The sequence below is a fragment of the Thunnus maccoyii genome, chromosome 23 (assembly GCF_910596095.1).
Source record: "Thunnus maccoyii chromosome 23, fThuMac1.1, whole genome shotgun sequence".
In the NCBI taxonomy this organism is placed as follows: Eukaryota; Metazoa; Chordata; class Actinopteri; order Scombriformes; family Scombridae; genus Thunnus; species Thunnus maccoyii.
The window spans coordinates 14,301,467-14,323,237 of NC_056555.1; the positions used below are offsets into that span (position 1 = coordinate 14,301,467).

A 21,771-nucleotide genomic window follows, 5' to 3' on the forward strand; every position below is an offset into this window, starting at 1 on the left:
AATGTCCCATTTATTACTACAGCAAAACACCATCTGATCTCACATTGAGAAAATAAAAGAAGAAGAAACTGGCAAGGGAAAACAATAGCATATCATTCCACTGCATCTTAAGTATTTCCCTGGATATTTGTATATTGAAGTCATCTGTTTGATGATGTTTTCTTAACTGCCCCTGAGGGTGATAGTGCAGGACACTGGAGGGCTGTTTTTCAATTGGGGTCTCAATAGTGCACTTGACTTTTATCTTCCATATATTGTGTTATGATCCTGCATGTGTGCAGCTGTAGAAACCAGCATATGATACTATTGATCCAGGCGGTCAATATCCAGCCTGTGGAGTTAAGGTGTGTTTATTCACAACTGCGAGGCAGTTTCTAACTCTGAATAAGAAGACACACTGAAATTGTTTTTATCATTTCTATGGTAGAGAACTGACGTATATGTGTATACAGTGTCTGAGGGCTGATACTGGTGATTTTTTTTACCCTATATGTTTGTGTTGTAAAGACTTGTCCATATAGTGTATACATAAGAAGATTAAAAAAAAACAACAACACAAAACCACAAGCTAATATAAACAATGCTGGTTTCAAAACATTAAAAAAAGGTAAATAAAAAATAAACTATGTACTAATGATACTAGTCTTGGTATACTGGAGTAATCTCAGTGACAAAACTATCTGACATTAATACTGAACTATCAGTGGGGATTACTGTAGGATTATATAATATGGTTATTATATTCTTACTACTGCATGCTGCTGTTACCATAGCAACAGTTATGTGACAGGGCATGTGGAGTGACTTTTGTGAGTACCCTCTCCCAGAGGTGCTCTCTGTTATAGTCGAGATGATGTGTCTATGTGTGTATATTTGAATAATGTGTGTTTACCCTCACATCCGTAGCTAGAGTACCTGCTTCTAGAGTTTTATTTATGCTCTCTACTTTCTCATTGCTCATCTCTACTCTCACTTTCTGTTAATTTATGTAACCTCTTTCTCTCTCGCCCCACTCACCCCTCTCATTGCGTGGAATATCACCATATATTTCACTTCCTTTGACTGTCAACACCTCCCTCAGTCATCCTCTCTCCAGATCTCTCTGTCTCATGTCAGTCCCTGTGTCTGGTTCATGCTCTGCCAGACAAAAGCACGACACCTGCTCTACTGTGTGTGTGTGTGTGTGTGTGTGTGTGTGTTTGTGTGTGTGTGTGTGTGTGTGTGTGTGTGTGTGTGTGTGTGTCCATTTTTCAGTGTCTGTATCCCTGTGTGTGGCGAGGTGACAAAAGGGTGACAGTGAGCGATGGTCCTGACTTAAAAGTGGGCGTTGAGTTGCTGTGTATGTGCTCGTGCATGTGTGTTGGGGCTGGGTAGACTGGTTTGTGTGTGTGTGTGAATGTGCGTGTCTCCACACTATAACAGTGACAGTTGAGAGGGAACTAGGAGGTGCAGCACTCCGTTCCGTCCTGATGCCCCTGTCACTTCTTGGCCTTGTTCCCTTCCCTCAACTTCCCTGAGCACTCAGCAAGAGGTGGAGGGTGGGGGTGAGCTTGGGTGTGAGGGGGGTGAAACCAGTCGCCCATACTCAGGGGATGTCCATCCTCCCCTGGGCACAGACATCAGTGCCATGGATGCAAGGATCTCAAGATCAAAGAAACAGTTTTGAATAAATTGAACTTTGAGAGTTGACCAAGTCATTTTTAGCACTATTTAATACCAAATCCAGTGCACTGTCACAGTTGCAACTAATTTTAAGTAGCTCATGTGGTGATGCAATGACTATAAAGTCTTTTAGTTTTGCAAATAACTTGGAAAGTCAGGGCGGTCCCACTGCAAAAAACAAACCACGAATAAAAAAGAAAAAGTGCAGTTTTATCAAGCTATCAGATTTTTTTTCTGGTTAATTTTGTTGTTGACTTAAGGTTGCTGGGCTACTGTTAGAAAAACTTTCTTTTAGTGTAAACAACGCCTTTGCCAACAATATATTTCAAAGCACATGCAGCTATCTCCAGGGGGAGCCTAGTGGTTGCCCTAACCAAACACAATAAGTCCTTGGTAGCATGCTAATTGTGGCACTGCAGTTTAATTAGCATTAGGGTGGCATACAACAGTAATGAGCACACTGAGGTAACGGATGACTGTGAACACAGCGACAGGTACCGACAGTGCAGAATTAATGAGAGAGAGACAGGGGGAAGAGAGAAAGAAAAAAACATTCAATGGATCTGCCAATTAGCTTTTCCCTCCGAAAAGGTTATTCGTTTGACAGCACCAAAGATGTCTTGGGAATACAAAGGATTTAGAAGACAAGAAGCTTGGCAGCATGACTTGCAAGTTTTAACAGCCATTTTGTGTGTTTACTTATGACTTCTTGAACTTTTTTTTGTATCAACGTAATGAGTTTGTACGTTTGTTTTACAGTTGTTTATCAAGACATGATTGTTTGACTCCAGCATAAAACAACATAAAAGCTTTATGTCATCTGTTCAGTTCGATAAAGTGCAGGAAAATATAAGAAGCTGCATGTAAAATGTGACTGTACAGGCTATCATCCAGTTTCAAACCCATAACATTATTACAATGGGTTTTCTACAGTCCACTGATTCATAAGGACTCCCCTGTACATCACACTTTACCTCTAGAGGTTTTGCTATTGATTGTATGGACAGACTTTCTCTAATGAACTAGGAGAAGGCATTTGCCTGTGGCCAATGGCACAGATGACTTTACTGTCCCCGTTCCACTTCAGGGACGGAGGGATCGATGTTTATGAGTGTTTGGAGGAAGAGAGGAAAGGAGTTAGAAGAAGAACAAGAGTAATGCTGTTTATGGGCAAACAAGCCACACAACATGTGCACACACATACACAAGTAAAAATGCACCAATATATATATATATATATATAAATGCAGACTGTGAGTGGATTCATAGAAGCACAAATACACATTCATGCATGCAGAAACACATCCAAAAAAAAATACAGTGTATGATAAGCCTGCTGAAGATGGAGTGTGATTTGAATGATATGGAAGAGTGGAGGAGGGTAGGAGGAGAAAAAGAAAATGAAAAAGAGTGAGAGAAAATGATTTTGGCGCTGTGAGAATATTATCCCTATCGCGGCCAAAAGCAAAGATTGAGATATGTCAAACCAATTATTAATGTGAAGATATTGCAACATTAGCACTACTTGTTCCAAATTGACACTGATATCACAGAGTTATGTGAGATATTCTCAACATCCATGCCAAATATGATGACATTCGCTTTGACAATGCTACTTCTCCAAATATGGTTCCCAATCTGTCTGGCTGTCACGCATGACAGGCACGTTGACAGCCTAGTTAACCACTTACAAAACTGACAGCTGACAGACCGGCATTAAGGGAGGTAACATATCCATAACGTAACTGTTATAGTTCTGGCATGTTGGCTTATTGCAGAAGTCTCCCTGCCTTGCTCAGATGGGTTTAAGTGTGGATGGAAACCACTGAGGAAAAAAAACAATATGCCAAGTCATGTTAGTTTCATACAAAAAAAAATCAGTAGGCCACAAAATGAAGGGTGTCTTGCTGAACAAAACAGTATTAGTTTTAAATCAGGTTGGGATACCAAACAAGGGGAGTATGCAACAAAGGACAACACAATAAGTGAACAAAAGTTTTCACATTCACAGAAAAGTGTTTTAAAAGTAAAAATACCATTTAACTAGGTCATGTCATATCACACTCCTAAGATGCCATTATGGATTATGGAATATGGAATAGAATATACCAGAGAAGTGAGAGAACTGTTTTTCGTCTCTTTAACATTGCATCATTGCATCTAGTGGGATGTGCAAGAATAACGCAGATGTGTAAGATCAGAATGTTTACATTTATGTTAAGTACTGCACATATGTCTTTACTATACCTCTTACATACTCCCTTACAGGCAATGTTCTTTAAGATTCCTCCGTGAGACTCTCCTCTGATTGACAGAGTATGACATGCAATGTCAGTGACAAAGAGTGGAAAGAAGAACGATGAAAAGAGGGGGCTGATATGAGTGAAAACATACCTTTCACCTGCAGAGCTAGACAGGCATTAGCATAAGATCTTAACCGAATAGAGCATAAACATGAATTTGAGACAGTTTGGTTGACAGGTGAGGCTTCTGGTTTACTCGAATAGTGGCGAGGATTACTGGGTTTCCTAGGTTGCACTTATAGAAGCGTTATGTCTATACACTTCAAACACACAAATACATTCAAAGTCAAACCTGTGAGTGATTATTGAAATAAATGGTCAGTGTTTGTCAAGGACAATGACTGCTATCAGAGACTCTCTCACACACACGCACGCACACACACGCAGGTGCACCATCTAGTCCTGTTGATTTCCTCCCCTGTACTATTGATTGCCTTTCTCTTCTTCCCCTGGTGTTCTAACAGCTCCTCTCACCGATCTATAGAGTAAATAAAGGCAATGCTGATAGAGAATAGAGAGAGAGAGAGAGAGAGAAAGTGTTTGTTTGTGTGTGTGTGTGTGTGTGTGTGTGTGTGTGTGTGTATATGAGAGAGAGAGAGAGAGAGAGAGCGCTTCCTGTTTGCTCTCAGACCAGTGAGGTGATTTCAAGGTTGATTGGGAACAACAAACTATCTGGAAGAACACTTTGAAGAAGAACTGCATGCTATCCTTCCCCTCAACACCCCTCCTTCAAGCACAAAGCAAGTGTGCGTGGGAGAATGTGTGTGAGGTCCTTGTGTCTTTGCCTTTTTGCTATATGTTATTTAAGATGCAATGTTAAAGCCTTTGGTCAGTACACTAGGCAGGGTGCTTGTTTTCACATATTTATTTTCTGTAGAAATATCTTTAATCTTGGCAAGGCCAAGAGAAACATTTCACAAGATGTGCATTTAATAGATAGAATTGAATATCAACATAAATAGAAAACATTCTGCATTATACTTTGCACCACATTAATCTGTTGTCCCTTTTATCTACAGTACTATAACCTGTAGAGTCCCTGTACTGTGACTCAGTGGGATGCCAGTATCACATTGCTGCTATTCATGGACACTCATTCATTGGTTACCCTTTGGCTACATACTGTAGTGTCAGTTTAATAAATTCAAGCTATGACTGCGCGGGACTCCTGGCCAATCACAGAACCGGAGGCAAGCATGGGAGGATATTGTCCCTTTGGTTTATTAAGCATTACTGTGGTGAAAATACAAATGTTGAGAATGCACCAAGCATACAAGTGGATAGCTGAGTGCTGTCAACTGCTATTATTTAATGGCTCCCATTTTTATTAGTCCAGTATCCCAGTCAATGTATAGTGAGGGATTAATACAAAAAAAATTATTTTTTTTTACAATTCCTTACAATTCCTTTCAGGAATCCTTCGTTCAGCAGTGATATTTCACTCACATATCCACCCATTTATCTATCTACAGCATACAGTGCATCTATCTATAATGTTCTGTTCAGGTGTCAATTTCATTTGAATCAGTTCTTAAAACGACATAAATATAAATGTTATTCTGCCAAGACATTAAAATGAAGGTGAGAGGAGATTGAAGGACAAAGGGTGAATATTTCTATCATCTGAATATCAAATAGTTCAGCTCACACTGGATATGTTGTATTTGTTATGGCTGAGATGCTTCAAGAGAAAGGCTTTGGGTCAGATAATATGCATGCGTGTGTGTGTGTGTGTGTGCGTGTGTTTGTTTGTGTGTGTCACTACTTAATGCATTGTTAATTCACACTCACACCATCTGCTTGACAAGACAGCATGTCCTTTTTTCTCCAACTTTCTTTATCCTCCAGCACATTGAAATTTGTTAGCAATTTCTCTTAAAAGGTTTGGAACAGGGAAGGAGTAAAGAAATAAACACACATTATGAGCCTGTGTTATTACTCTGGGGAGTTTGCTTTGGGGCCAACAAAGCATTTTGAAGCCTGGTATCTCAGTGTGTGTTTTTATGTGTCCAAACAGCTAATTATTTTACAATTATCCTGAAGAGACCAGACAAAACTGCCCTGTAGGAAATAATTGACATGTTGATGCAGCAAATATACGACTGTGTGTATTAGCTAAGACTTTTGTGTGATATTTCTGATCTTAAGAACTCTTCAGATTTTGACAAATGTTTAACTGTTGTCAGTTATTTTTTCCCCCAAACATAATTAACTAAAAGAAAAAATATCTTAGAAATGTGTTTATATGCTAGCATTACTGTGGCAACCGAGGCCTATTATAGGCTGACTTACTAAATAAACTAATAAAATAAAAAAGCAGGTTGTGATTAGGACCTTTGAACAGATCAGATAATGACAGGCAAGAGTTATTAGAGCTGGGGCATCACTCGTGGTGGAGGTGGCACTCAGGGGGGTTCAGTTACACCAAGACCCTGTTAAGAATTCACAAGCTGAGGGTGGAGAGTGGTGAGCAGGAGGGACCTTGAGAAAGGTAAACCTGTGGTCAATCAATCAGACTGGGTTGTGCATTTTATGTGTATGTGTCTATGTGTGCTAGAAGGGTGAGGGAGAGGCAAAATTGTGTGTCAAACTGATAGTCGGTGTGCATGTTGGTGCACACGCACACTCACAACCTTACACGCACAACACCTGTAATCTCCCTTTCTGCCCTTGTGATGGTCAAACACCTAGACACCTGACATCGACTAAAGTGGCCTTTTGGTTATTTTCTCTCTCTCTCTGGGCTCTATTCTCGTTTTGGCTTTTGACTTAACACTAATTCTCCATCAAGAAGGGTGTGTGTGTGCATGTGCCCTTGCGTGTATGTGTGTAAAGAGAGGGGTGAACTCAGGTGAGCCGGCCCTATCAGGCTAAGTGTGACAGGCCAATCTGTGGCCATCCATTTGCTCTGACTGGGATGATGTCCAGGGTGTTAATGGGTTTGTACAAATACACATACCCCCAGACACACAGAAACCTACATGCACTCATATGTATACCACTCTTAAGATTTGATTTAAACTGCAAGCGCATCCAAGTGACAAATACCTGCAAAATTACTGCTCACTGGTTGTGCTTAATTTGTTCTTTACACTGATTCTTCTAGCTAATATTCAATTAAGTACAGAGTGTATTGAGAGGAGTTCAGAGGCAGTTCAAAGCAAAGAACTGTGATAAACATGAAACCTCTGGACTGATGCGTTTCACATTTGTGCATGAGCGTGTAAAAGTGTGACTTTGCCTCTATCCTCTGGTTTGTGACCCATAACCCATCACTGTGTCCTCTGTCTGCTAATGCACTTTCTACCCTGGAGACCTCAAACGTACACATACCCTCCATTTCTCCTTCCTTCACTCTACTGCACACAAACTCACTCTTATTCTCACTAAGACCTTTTGCAGATCTCTGACAATTTATCACATTTTGCTCCCGTTTCACAGCCCTTCTCTCTTAGAAGTTTGTTCTGTATCTAGGATGATGATCCTGAAGTTTTCTTTCTTTCTGTCTTTCTCAGAATTTAATAGTCTCTATAATTTACTAGTCTGCTTCACCACCTCTCACCCTTTGACCTCTCTCCATCCATCTCTTATTCTGTCCATCCAACTGTCTCACCATCTCCCTTCTTGTCTGTCTTCTTTCCTCTCTAGATTTCAGTCTGTATGTTCCTCTCAGTCACACTTCTTCTCTGCCCTCACCATGTCTTCTCAGTTCCAGCAGACTTGAAGGTGCTAAATGTACTCAGTCTCACTCACTCACACGCGCATGCACACACACACACACACACACACACACACACACACTCTACCCAAGGGCTAGCACCAACACAAGAAACCAATTTTCAATTTACAGTGGAGTGGGAAATCTCCCTGCCCCCAGCAAGAACTATCTCCCACTCCAATCTTGAGGGACAAGGGTTTGACAGCTGGGGTGTGTGTGTGTGTGTTTGTGTGTGTGTGTGTGTTCGTGCATGTGTGTGTGTGTGTGTGTATTTGTGTGTATCTGTGTGTGTGCATGGGTGTGCGTGTGAGAGAGAAAATGACACAGACAGACACAAAAGCTTATAGATAAATCAAGAAAATGCAGAAAAGAGAACAGGTTAGCAAAGCAGAGAGTGAGTGAATTGTGGTTAATGAGATCATCTCTAAGATCTCATTCAACAGTTTCCCACAATAACAGCAGCTATCACGCTCCTCGTGTCAACTCCTGAAGGTTGGTGCGGTGCCCATCAGAGCCCTGGCAGTGCCCACCAATGTCTGTGCTCTCACCAGGCTCTGGTTTCAGGGCTGGTAAACAATGCCAGTGGTTAGGTTTGGTAATGGATCTAAGGGGGCCGCTGGCACAAGGCCGAGCCCCAGGAAAGCAATCTGAGACTTGGCCTGGGTTGGCGAGAGAAGTCCCTGAATGCTCAAGGGCTGCAAGGGATAGAGTGCTGGGCATGGGCCCAAGCGTCATGGAGGTAGGGGAGACTAACAACCCAAACATAGCACCCCCCCAACTGCCATGCTAACATATTGGAGACTCAGTGAATGAGTTGGAAGGAAGTGAAAAATATGACTATCTATCTGCCCGGAGATAGAAAGAGAAGTACAGATATGCATATGTGTGTTTGAGTATATTTGTGTGGGTGTTTCTGTAGTGTGTGCGCTCAGGTTTATGGAAGTACTAGCAGTACTTACATGTTGTGCAGGACACACCAGCCACAGTGGGGATCTCCTGAGCCAAGACATTCACTGCAGGTTGAGTACTGACCACAGGCCTCCACTGGCACCCGTGACAGCTAAAAAAAAAAAAAAAGATAAAACAAGGGTTAAACACAGTCATTCAGATATTCAAAGTTTATGAACAGAGTTAAGATGAACTAAAAGCTCCAAAAAGAAAAACATCACCACAAGACGGAGAGAATCAGAAAGGCAAGAGAAATATATTGTTCTAAGGTATTAGAGAAAGTCAGTGTTCACATTTGCTTCAAATATCTGAACATTTTAGAAAGAGTGACAGAAACATATAGGATGAATCTATGATAATACATAAACAGATCAGGGGCATCACAATACACTGTTCTTTCACAAATATTCACTGATTTACAGAACCCTCCTCAGGTTAGACAAGCATTATGAATTTCTATTTCATGTACACCCTAATGCCTTAAAGGTAAAACAAGATCTCAAAAATAGTTGTTAGTAGAGTGAAAATAAAAGAGCACAGGGAGTATAAATTCAGGGTTTCCCATACATTCACGCCACAATATCAACATTGCCCGCCACATATTGATTTTCTATTTTTGGAGCTGCACACCCCACTCTCACTCTCTCTCTCTTTCTCACAAACACATGACAAGGGACCCCTCTGTTAAGAGCATGATGTTACACAGTCTGATACAGTAGGTGGCGGCATGCACCTTTAACATTGGTTTGTAGGCCGACTGAAAAACCAAAGAAGAAGAAGAGTAGGGGTTGGTTGTTAGCTTTTCCCCACAGAGAAGACGGCTGGCCGAATCAATGCAGGGATCATGCATGGTTAGTATCATGAACACCTCTGCACAAAACTGATGCATTCAAGTTAACTCTCAGAAGTCAGTCTATCTTTGTTCTTAACACGATCTTGGAGACCCAACTCTTCGAATAAGTTATTAGCAAGCTTGCAGGGCTCAAGTGGACTTCCTGTTGTCCCGGAGAGGATGAGGATGTAACGTTGGATGAGAGTTGAAAAAAAAAGGACAAAGTGTGCAATCACACTCCCACACAAACTCTACAGAACAGGAATAAGCTTGTTGCAATGAGCTATTGTATGGTCATAGAGGATGTGTAGTTGGAGAGGTGAACAGCGATAGTCACACCCTTAACTCAATACACAACATATGCTTTTTACTGCATTATTATTTGCCTTCTGAGAGACTTTGACCAAAACTACATGTTAAGCATCAATACACGTTAACTATAAAAATGGAGGAATGACCGAACCAAACAAAATAATGTGTAAAGTAGAATGCAAAGTATTTTGATAGCATATATTTGTAACGGAACAGATTTCCATGAAAATGTTACTGCCTGACAGGTTCCATCTTTCTCCACTGGCTCCATATGGGAAACTTGGCCACATTGGACAGCAGGCCGTCTATTATGATATATAGCGCTGCCAATTCAAACTGGCATTGACTGGCACTGATTGGCATGGGCCTTGAGTGACCGAGCGCAAGGGGCAAAGCTGGGGTAGATCTCAGCCGTCCCCCTCGTCTTGACTCCATGGTAACAGTGTGGTGCAATAATAGGTGTTGCTGGCACTTTTGATTAATGAGCCGTCATTGGTGGATGACCGCTGTCACTCACACTGCTCACCGATGACAGCTAGGAAAGAGAGACGACATCATCAGTGTGGGACTGATATTGGGTTATGATGAGGGTAAAGCTCTGTGTGTGTGTTTGTGTGTGTGCCTGCACACTAACTGGAATTTCAATCTTGAAATAGGAGTTTTGGAGCAGGGGGTGAAAAAATGTTTCTCCTTCCTCTGCCAAATACCAGAGATTCTTGAGTATGTTGAACTAAAAGGTATTTTGAAAACCATCTTAAACAGAAAGAACCCCGACATTTGAAAGTTACCAAGTACAAATAATACACGTGTAATGTACAATTAAACAGCCACTGGCCATAGCTCTACATACTAACAAATCAGATGAAGGCAAAATGAGAACAAGCATTTACAAGCTGGTTGTCTTTGCATGAAATACAGTACATGAAATAATAATGCAAATCACTTTGTAGTATGAAGAAAGTTCACACATAGAATATGTGATCAGCACCAGTGCAGCTTGCTGGAGAAGATATGGATTTAGAGCTCAAAGACACTATGGCAGTAATGATGGGTACTAATGTAACTAGGTAGATTTCAATTCAGCAAATCACCTCACAGCTTCCGTGCACCACCTCCAATAGGTGCTGAGGATCCATTTTTTCCAGACATAAGTGATGCAATTATACATGTCTTTGCAGCACATTTTACTGACTAAATTCTATATTTAAGAGTGTGAAAAGGGCCGTAATTAAACCATCCAATGTAGGGCATGACTGAATGTAACAAGAGATCAGAAATGCCTATGCATAGTGGTATCTCTGAAGCGCAGCCTGGCACTGAAGGCAGTTCTCTCTGTTGGAAGCACAGACTATCACACAGCATATCTCTGCCTGACAGTCTCTCTCTCTCTCTGTCTCTTCCCCCCTCTCTCTCTCTCTCTCTCTCTCAAATAAAAGCACACCAAATCAATGCTACACATTTGCACACACTCACTATAGAAGTCATATTTCAACACGTGTTCACATAGATGCATGTGAACCACGGAGATGCACGTACTGTCACTGATGGCAGACACTGACACACTGGCACGATGGAGATACTCTAAAAAAAACACCCCGCTACATCCTTCTCTCTCTTGCTTTCTACATTTATGTCACTTTTATGTATCTCTCTGAGCACTATAAATACCATGCTCAGACAGACATGTGTGAAAACACACACACATACTGACACAGATTCACACACAACTGAATGAATTCAGAGCGGGTGTATCTCCTTGTCAAAGTCAAGAGGAAACCTGCATGCAATTACAGATTAAAAACAATGGAAGTGCATCTTTGTGTGTTCAGCATGTGTGCGTGTTTTGGGGGATCAGCTGGTATGTTTCGCCCTCCCTACTGTGTAGAGGCATTTACATTAGGTAGATAAAGGGAATGAGTTTGAGATGAAATGAGAGAGATAGTTGTGCAAGTGTGTGCGCACATGATCAAGCTCAACACTGATCCTCATTCCATCTCACTTGATAGATTTCCTCCCTTCCTGTCACTCTCCACCAAGCCTGCCGCTCCTCCTAAGATCCACCGCTAACTCAGCCCACTTCTGGCAAAATAACCTGTTAGTTACTGAAGAGAAAGGCCATTGTGTTAGCCCGCGGAGGGATTTCAGCTGCCAAAGCCTTATCATAAGAGTGTATAAAACTACAATCTTCCTGTGTGCGTGTGTGTGCGTTTTTGTAATCTACGTAGTCATGTCACTGCATCGAGTGGTTTGTCACCTCGTGATCTACCATAAAAGCTAAGCACCCAGACAGAACTGTAGCAAACAATGCCACCATATCTGAGCGCTTTATAATTTAACACTTCATCGGTGGCAGATATGCCGATACACACACCACCCACATGTACACACATATTAAAAGCACACACGGATTTAGACTTTGTAGAATGGAAAGGACCTCCTGATGCCTATCGAGGCCTTAGATGCCTGCATCTGTGGAAATGGTTTTCTCAACAGATAAAACACACACACACACACACACACACACACACACACGCACACCATATTCAGACCCCAGCAGAGGCAGTGGGTGCCAATGTGGGTCCTCTGTTCCAGAGCTTGCTTCCTGATATCATTCATTCTCCCTCTGTCTCTGTCTGTCTGTCTGTCTCTGTCACTCAGACCCTCTGAGGTGTGTAAGATCATACATTCATCATCTCTCGAGAACCTCCGTTCTCTATCTGACACATATACACACACACACACACGCGTGCGCGCGCTCAAGCCGGCAACAGTTTTGTCCCCTCTTTTATCAAAAAAATTGAGGGATTTGGTGGCTAAACGATCCAGTGCATCCCTTGTCTCTCTCATCTCGATATCACATTCATTTCATGCTATCTTCTTCGTGGGCTTTGCCAGAGAGGCAACCATTACGCCTCACTGTCTCTTCACTATGGCTGCGCTATCATATCAGCAGGGATAAATACAAAGGATGGGGGTGCATGGCATTTATAATTCCCTGCTGTTTCAGGTGAGCAAATGACAGCCATTACACCCTGCACTCTTCCTCCTTTCACAATAGGGAGAGATGGAAGCTGCTGAATATAATCATGCTTTTAAAAAGGCCCGAGATCACAGAAGTACTTGATGCCTTAATGTGTGGGGAGAGAGATGAAGACGTACTTGATCATTTACAGTAGTGGCACAAAGGCATCAAATTATATGTACAATACATATACAGTAAGTGTGTGTGTCTATTGTATCTTTAGAAATGGGTGTCAAAAGGGGAGAGGGAGGAAGAGTCTTTACTTTAATCGTACTCAGAATTTCCACTTCAAGATCTCCATCACTATACACTGAGGTAGAATTGATGAAGCTTGACTTTGTTTTTCCCTCTCTGTCTTTTTCTCTCTCGGTCTGCCTTCCTCGTTACATAATGCCAGGGGCCTTCGATTCAACCTGCAGTGGGAAAGTGATCATTTATTAAATCTGCAGAGACTTTTATTATCAACTAATTCTTCCTCATCTCTATTCCTCTCTTTATCCTACTCCTTTCCTGCCCCCACCACTTGTAATTAAACAGAGATTCCACCTGCAGCCAAACTCCACCACTCCAAATGAACAGAGAGAAAGAAATGAAAGTGATAGTCCAATCCTGCTTTACAGCCTGTAGGGCACACTGAACTTCTCTTATCTTTTCTTTTCTTCCCCCAGGTTAGCTTCGTCTTTTTCTCCTTTCCTGGTGTGAGTTTGTTCATTACTTTTGCACGATGCTGAAAGTGCATCATTACAACTGGATGGGAAGCAAAAATTAATATAATATAATTTGGTTAAATGTTAGTAATGTAGTGTTGTTTGGTCATTTTTAATAACATGTTGTAAGTAATCAATGTTGTGTGCATGTAACCGAGACATATTGCTGCCTGCAGTACTCGTGTCCAATTAAATATCCTCGAGTTATGCTGATGACTGCGAGCAAATCAGCTACAATCATTAAGCCTGATAAAGTGAAATCATTATTTATATCCATGACAATGGGCATGAATAATAATTCCTAACCTGCTGTTATCACAACAGCATGTCTTGGAAATGGAGACAGGCCTGACACTCTCAACCAATCACCAACCATATTTTCACCAGCCTTGTCTATTAATGCTGACATATGTAGTGTTTTTAGTGCCTAAAACTCTAATCTATTCAAGGTAATGTCAGTGTTTAATCAATGCAAGTGGAATAACAACAATCTATTTCTTATCAACTTTACCTCTCAAATTCTGGTCTGTCATCTTATTCTTTTCTCTTCTCTATCACTCAATATTAATTAATTCTGTTATTAACTCCTTCAATCATTTACTGGTGGTCCCCCCCACACACACACCCCTCCCTCCTGTCCTCTGATGTCCCACCTCTCTCCTCTCCAGCAGGATGGAGGAGAGATTGACGTGGGAGTCAAATGAAGCGAGGGACATATCAAGGACCGGCTGCCTCGTCACAGCTGACGCACCACTCAATCCGTCAACCACCAACCAACAGTATTATATCATAAACTCAGTTAACAGAGCGGGCCAGCGGCTGCGGGTGCAATATTGTTTTCATTTGACGTTCTCAGAGGTCAAACGAGAAAGCCATCCATTGCGCTGTCACGATTGTCAGCACATTACAAACGACTCGGATACAATCAATCATTTTCACTTATCTTTCCATTCAAAAGACAGTAAAACCCCCGGATATAGAGAGCACTTAAACAAGCTTAAGGCAGTTTACCAATTGTAGTTTACAGATTAAAATGTCCTGCATGAGTATGAGGCAAACTCTATATATTTTTTACCATTTGCTTATTTAGTATGCTTACCAAATAAGCAACCAAAAGCTGAAGTATGCTAAGCTCAGTAACAATAAAATTCACACCAAACAACTTGCCCTAACATCATGCTAATGTTGTCCCATTATACTGTCAGTCCTCAGTGCTGGAACCATGCTGAAGACATGATAGATGTCAAGCGAAAGTGCATTTAAGGTGTGGGGTGAGGTTTGACCCTTGGATGCAAAAACAGGATTTGCATTTAGCCCTTGTCTCCCATTGGCAGGTGCAAAAGGTTTAACCACACACATACAAACAATTCTGCACAATCTACATCATCTTGCCCTCTGGGCATAGCCTGGGTAAAAATTCAGCCTGTATTATGCTGACACAGTGCACAGTTTGGACTGTTTCCAACAGCCAAGGTAGTGACAGAGGATGGTGATGATGACTTGCATGAATGACAAAATTTAGACAGTGTCTGTCTGTTATATAGAATAATGTGTTAGTGCATTCACAACTATCTGCAGTAGGGAAAGATAGAGGAATACAAGACTCCAGAATATACAGAGAGGCAGCAAGAGAATACAAGAGTGAGAAAGAGAGAGGTAAAACTTCAAAAGGGACTTTGAGTGAGCCAACCTTGTCTGCCCCACTTTGTTGACATTTTTCAGAAGTGTGTCAGGCAGCAATGGCTGCAACATACAGACGGATGACAAATTAAAGGAAAAAACAACATAAAGTGTCTTAGTAAGGTGTTGGGCCAGAATGTGCTGCCAGAACAGCTTCAATGAACCTTGGCATTGATTCTACAATTCTCTGGAACTCTACTGGAGGGATGAACACCATTCTCCCAAAGGGTATTCCCTGATGTTTTGATGATGGTGGTGGAGAGCGCAGTCTAAAGCCCATTTCATACATGCACTCACGCACTTGCTGACAATATGATGAAGGATGACTCATCTGACCATATCCCATTTCTCCACATATCTGTAGACCAGTGCCTATGTTTTTTTTCACCACTAAACTCTCAAATGTGCATTCACCTTTGTTAGGAGGGATTTATGCACTGCAACCCTACTATAATATCTCTCTGTAATTGTCGACGGACTGTTCTTGCTGACACAGTCTGATCATGTCCTGCATTGACATTCTCAGTCACCTGATGAAGAGTTGCTCTTCTGTTTTTCCTTACATATCGCACTAATGCACAAGCATCATGCTCATCAAATGTGCGCTGTCAATCATAATTTCTGACCCTGTTTATTGATGTCTTTCCCATAGATCTAAATGCAGACGTCACTTTAGTCACTGCTGCTATTGAAACACCAGCCAGTTGAGCAGTCTTTGTGACTGAAGCTCCTGCCATCCGTGCCCCAACAATGAACCCTCTTTCAAAGCCACTTAGATCTTTTCCTCTTGTTAATACAAAATCAGAATCAACTGGGCCTGCTTAGCATTTTTTAGACCACAGCAGCCTGCAGCTATAACTGGGACACAACATAATATGCACATCTAAACACCTTCATAACTCACAGCCACACACTAGAGGGGTGAGGAAGCCACACTGTAAGGGATGTGGTAAAAAGTTCCCCCGCTGATAGAAATTAAAGGATGCTGGTATTAAACATCTTTGATGAGATGCGAAGACGCGATACTTCCACAAATTGGCTTGTCGGATTTCCCTCGGGGGGTTCAAAACAGAAAAAAAAGCATTTGACTTTGAACGATCTCACCCCACTATAGTACACATTTTCAATAATTCACACTTACAGATCTGCATTTGCTACGCTGAATATAAATAATTTAGTACCATGAGTGTGGCAGTCACAGCACTTTCCAGCAACAGTTTATATGCTGAATGTGAAAGCCTCAGTATATGTTGAAAAAAAGAGAAAAACTTAAGCATTAAAGCCATGTAGGAAGATCTAGCCACTGACTGACTAATTAGTTGCTAGCAGGATAAGTTGATGTGTTTTCTGGGTTGCTGGAGGTTGATGATATGGCTATGGGAACATTAGAGGATGGATTGAATGACTAAGACACAACAAAAACAGCTTGGGCTGCTCCAAAATGCCCTGGAACCCATGTCAAGTTTCAGCACAGCCAGCCGCTGAGTAATGTGCTCTGCTATCAAAATCATACTGAGTCTGCAGAGGACACAGCAAATCCTGGTTCATTTAAATTACTTTCTCATGATTGGGTCCAAAAAAAAAAGTTTCATTTCATTTAATTTGACTCGTACAACATTCTGCATACAGTAGGGTCCAAAGGTCTGTCTCAGACATCTGGAGCCTGCTGTAGATATTTGTGGATAACATCGGACATTGTGTATTCAAAGATATATCTGTTTAGTTGTTTTGAAATGCATATTCATGAGTCTATGTATTTAGAGCAAAGATGCCACAAAAACAATTTTTGGCAAACTTGAAGGATTAATGTAACTAGATACATAAATTAATCAATGGTCCTCTTTTTGCAAAAAAAAAACAACAATGTAACAACTATGGATTATTGCTGTATCTTACACAATAGTGATGCCATTGAAAATGGAAATTTGAGGTCTTCATTATATTATATGTTAATGTTTTCTATTTTGGAATGACAATCTTTATTTGTTGAAGCTTGACAAGAAAGAACTTAGACTAAAACTCTACCTCATGCAATAACCTTTGGGCTAACTTCCCATTCCACACTTCAAGAGATGTTTTTCTCTCTACAATAGGTTTATGCACCTATTAAAATGGCATGCTCAGTTAGTGTGTGATTTGTGCTGTTAATTTAAACACTGAACTGACAGTGAAATGACCCCCCAACCTCCTCCTCCTCCACCACCACCACCACCTCCATCTCCACCTCATTCATTCTACTCAGATGTCCTCGTTGTGGCTGACAGATGAAGCAGTGTTAACAGGATGGTAACACAGTGGACTACAGTACCAGCTCATATTAACAGTGAGATTGACCTGCCCCTGTCACTCAAACTGCAACTCTAACATCCATAATAACAGCACATTCTATAATCTGACTGTCCTCTTTATACCAGAACATCTATTTAACCCAGTAATAAGACAACGTGTGTACAGCATGTGTGTGAGTGTGTGTGTGCGTATAAGGGAGAGAGATACAGTGAGAGAGGGAGTGAAATTTCCAATTAGAAGACAGCCAATCACTGAATTAATGAGAGGGTAGGGATGACAGATTACTCCGCTAGTGAGGAACAGTGGGAAAAAAATGGAGGAATGGAGGACTGGGGGGATGTAGTTGGGTAAAAATGATAATGGGTAGTGTGAGATGGTTAGAAATGGAACAAAGATGGAGGGAAAGGAGATGAAGACAGAGGAGCAAGGAACACAAAAGGATGAATCCTCATTCACTTTACAAATCCCCTTAGAAATGAATAGAGTTTGTAAGACCAAAGATGTATAATCCTGAAAGAAAAGCAAACTAAACAAAAGATGACATATTCACAGGATTGAGGAAAGAAAGAAAGGGGAAAAAGAGATGTTGCAGGGATGAAAGAAAAGTTAAATAAAAGGATGAGAAAATGAAAACTGTGGGAGAATATAATGACTTGGATCTGAATAATTTTTGCAGTATACAATGCTGCATTGGAATGTGTTTGTGTTAGTATTTGGCTAGTTTCCCTCTCTATTGAGTGTATAATGTGACACAGACAAGCAGAGTACAGTGTGACTCTCAACATGACCCCCCTCCTTAAAGCTGAATTTATACGTCTCTGTCAAGGTGTTGCAGTGGTCCAACCTGAATGTAATTTAATTAGTAATTCATAGTAATGTGTCATGCCTTATCATTCATTATAGACCCAAACAGTTATGTTTACATTCTTTCATTCACTTTGAGATAGTGATGGTAGGAAACTTTGCACTTAAAATGGCTTCGCTAGCAATAATCACAAAATACAATTTTTTCTAGCTACTGAGAGGGATAAAGAATCACTGAGCCAGGCAATTGTTATGTGGTTGAAGTAATTATGTTTACTTTCTTCAATTCACTTTGTGATTGAGAGGGATGATTGCAGTGAAGACAAGGTTTGCATTTATTTAGCGTTAATGAAAAAGAGAAGATAACTGAGCCTTTCTTCAAGTTCCTCCAAGTTGTTGTCATCAACTTTATTATCAACTTCATTATCAACCGCAGAAATCAAGCAACTCAAACTGACCAATTAGTTATTGTTGTCTTAATATGGGTTCTCTGTAGTCCTTACTGTAGATTTATATATTTATATAAATATATATATAAATAAAATATTATATTTGAGAAGTACACTCGCCTCCAGAAGAGTCCCAGCATGCAGCCTCCTTACACTGAAATATAAAACCTGCTGGACACCTGTAACTTCTTTATGACTACATACTTTTAGTACCCTTTCTCTGTCCATCTCTCACCCTCTCTCCTTCTGACCCTTGCTGTCCTTACTGGAATCTTACACTGACCTGGGGAAGACAGGCAAGATTCGGAGGGGATCTGTCTCTTGATCCACCCCAGACCTGGCATCACCAATCTGCAGGGGAGGGTTTCAAGGCTGTCTTAGAACAGCAGGAGAGGAGCTGTATCGACCAGCTCTGTTCTCAACCTCCTGTTGTGGGCCCCGTTCACTTCTGTCTTTCTATCATGTTTCCTCTCTCTGTATTTCTCCCTCATTCCATCTATCACACTCTGAGTGTATGGGTCCCAGGCCCCAGAAACAGCAGGTGGCCTGCTATCGACCAGCTCGGGCTGCTTTAATAGCGTTTGCCACCACTGGGAATCGGGAAGGTGTGTGTGTGTGTGTGTGTGTGTGTGTGTCTGTGTTACTCGAAACTACTGATCCAGCAAGCAGTACTGCAATTCAAAACTCCTGCATGTAAGGGTGACCACAATATGACCTTTGAACTTGGCTTGTCTGTGTGAGGGCAACAAAAAGAAAACAAGAAATTCAAGATGATATTTATATAGGGATACTGATTATCTTATGGGTATAGGGGGATAACTGTTTCAGAATATGATATCTGTCTCAGGACCAATAGCAAATTAATGACTGGTAAGTTGGGCAAATTTAATATATGGGTGACTCTTTGTTAATTACAAGTGCCTACATGTAAAATGGATCATGTTAGTATCTATCTTTTTTGTATTTACATTCTGTGACCCCCTTTGACATTTAATAGAACTTGTTTTGACTTGAGGCAACAGTGTGACAGCGAACAATTCTGCTTACAGTTTACCTTCAAGAATTGAGTTTTTGTAGAAACAACCCCTGATATTGTTGCTACATGTTCTCTTCCTTTGAGATGAAGCAATTTGAGCTCATCTCTTTTAGTCACTGCAGACATTTAGAAACAGTTTTGTGTTTAACAGTCAGTCAGTACAGGAACTGGCAGTAAAAAATAAGTGTTTTTTTTTATATACAATGGCTGTCTGAATCTGCATGAAGAATCACAATTACAGTGTAACTGATAGACTCTACAAAATCTACTGACTCTAAAGCACATGAACGTATTGCAGTGAAATAAGAAAAATATCAGTGTCAGTCACAATTACTATGAATTGTTTAGGCAACAAACATCAAAAGGGGTTTTCATGGCTCAGCAAAAGTCTCATTCTTTGAGTTTCATTCATTCATTCTCAGTCTCACTATAAACCGTTCAGCACTGTAGCAGTGTGTTTGTGTGTGCACTGGGTTTATGCGTATATTTTTGTGTGTTCTGTGTGTACATATGTTGTGTTCATTAACTGATTTCTATATTTGTGTGCATCGTAATTCCCAGATGTTTCTCCTAAACAGTTAGTGGAGGTCAGTTCTCTAACTAGGCTAATAGACTAATTACTAGGAAGGCCACACACACACACACACACACACACACACACACACACACACAAAGGACCACTATTAGACAGAAAAAACTCACTTAGTTGTTTTTTTTTCAATATAAGCTAATTGGCATGCAAATTAAAAATGCTAAATTAGTAACATGATGTTGGGTGATAATACCAAGACATAAAGGAATCTAACATAATGGGAAGAAATGAAAATTAAGTATTCCTAATAATTCATTTGTTATTCTGTGATATCTTCTGTAAGCCCAATTACATGCACTGCAATCCAAAAGGGAGAAAACAAAATTCTGCTGGTTAACAGATTTGCAAGAGTGGTAATTGGATGCCATGACAAAATAGGATCCTAAATGCCCTTATTCTGCTCACTTGTGTCTCTCCCTCGCATTCTCTCTCGCTCTCTCTCTGCAGATGGACTGACTGAGATCTCAGGAGAGGCGATGAGAGCTGCATTTGAAAGGGCACCTTCAACTCAGTCTGTCTGATATTTAAACGTGTTATCACAATAATCTGGGCACTTAAAATGAGCATGCGTTTACACACACACACACACACACACACAAACATTGCACTACACATTAGTAAATACTGGCTGTGTCATGGTGCCAGTGAGGTCTATAATCCTCTGGAAGCTGCAGACAATATGCAGGGGTAACTAGGCTATCGCTGCCAACAAAATGGCAATGGCCTTCTGTGATTAAGGGTGACGGGAGATAAAGAGGAGGGAGAGAGGGAATGATGTGCACATCATCTGTACTTCAGAGCTTTTGCAATATTATTTCTAACAGTTGCATTAATAATGGACAATGAGCTAGACTAGAGTGAAAGAGATCCACCATGGGTTCTTCAACTGGTGGTCTGATTTGGCCTCAATGATCTGATAATTAACCCTTTAACACTGCATCGTGGAAAAGAGAATGTTTGCCATTGAATGGTACCACGTCTGTGCATTTACTGTTTCTGTGATGATGAATTAACTTTCAGGATAAGGACTCAGTTGGACTTATTTCCCTGTAAGCACAATTAACAGCTGAAATGATTTTGCAGAGGACTAAGGACAAAAAAGGACTAGGCATCCATCAAATGATGATGTTTAACTTCACCTAACTTATGTTCAGTCATTAGATGACTTTAAAAAGGCACTGTCTGTGTCAGGGTCAGAAAAAAAACCTACTAATGCACTATTTATCCTAATGATGTTTGACTCAACATATGCATAACTGAGCATTCTTCCACATATATTGCCCGACACTACTTATGTATAAGACATAATGCAACTACATGCTCGCGGTTGTGTGTGTTTTTGTGTGTCATATAAAGGGAAGGTGAATACTTAACACAGTGAGTCATAGGCCTGTGTGTGTGTTTTCGCATTTGTGTG

At 40.8% G+C, this 21,771-nt stretch overlaps 1 protein-coding gene across 4 annotated transcripts in view; it reads right to left on the minus strand.

Moving 5' to 3' along the window:
- The window catches only part of plxna4 (plexin A4), a 240,020-nt gene that overhangs the window by 75,038 nt on the left and 143,211 nt on the right, over nt 1–21,771 (minus strand). For all 4 annotated transcript variants that reach the window (XM_042403692.1, XM_042403693.1, XM_042403694.1 and 1 more), the window contains one exon: nt 8,643–8,743. In XM_042403692.1, the coding sequence (XP_042259626.1) occupies nt 8,643–8,743 (101 nt within the window). The remainder of the gene's footprint in view (nt 1–8,642; nt 8,744–21,771) is intronic.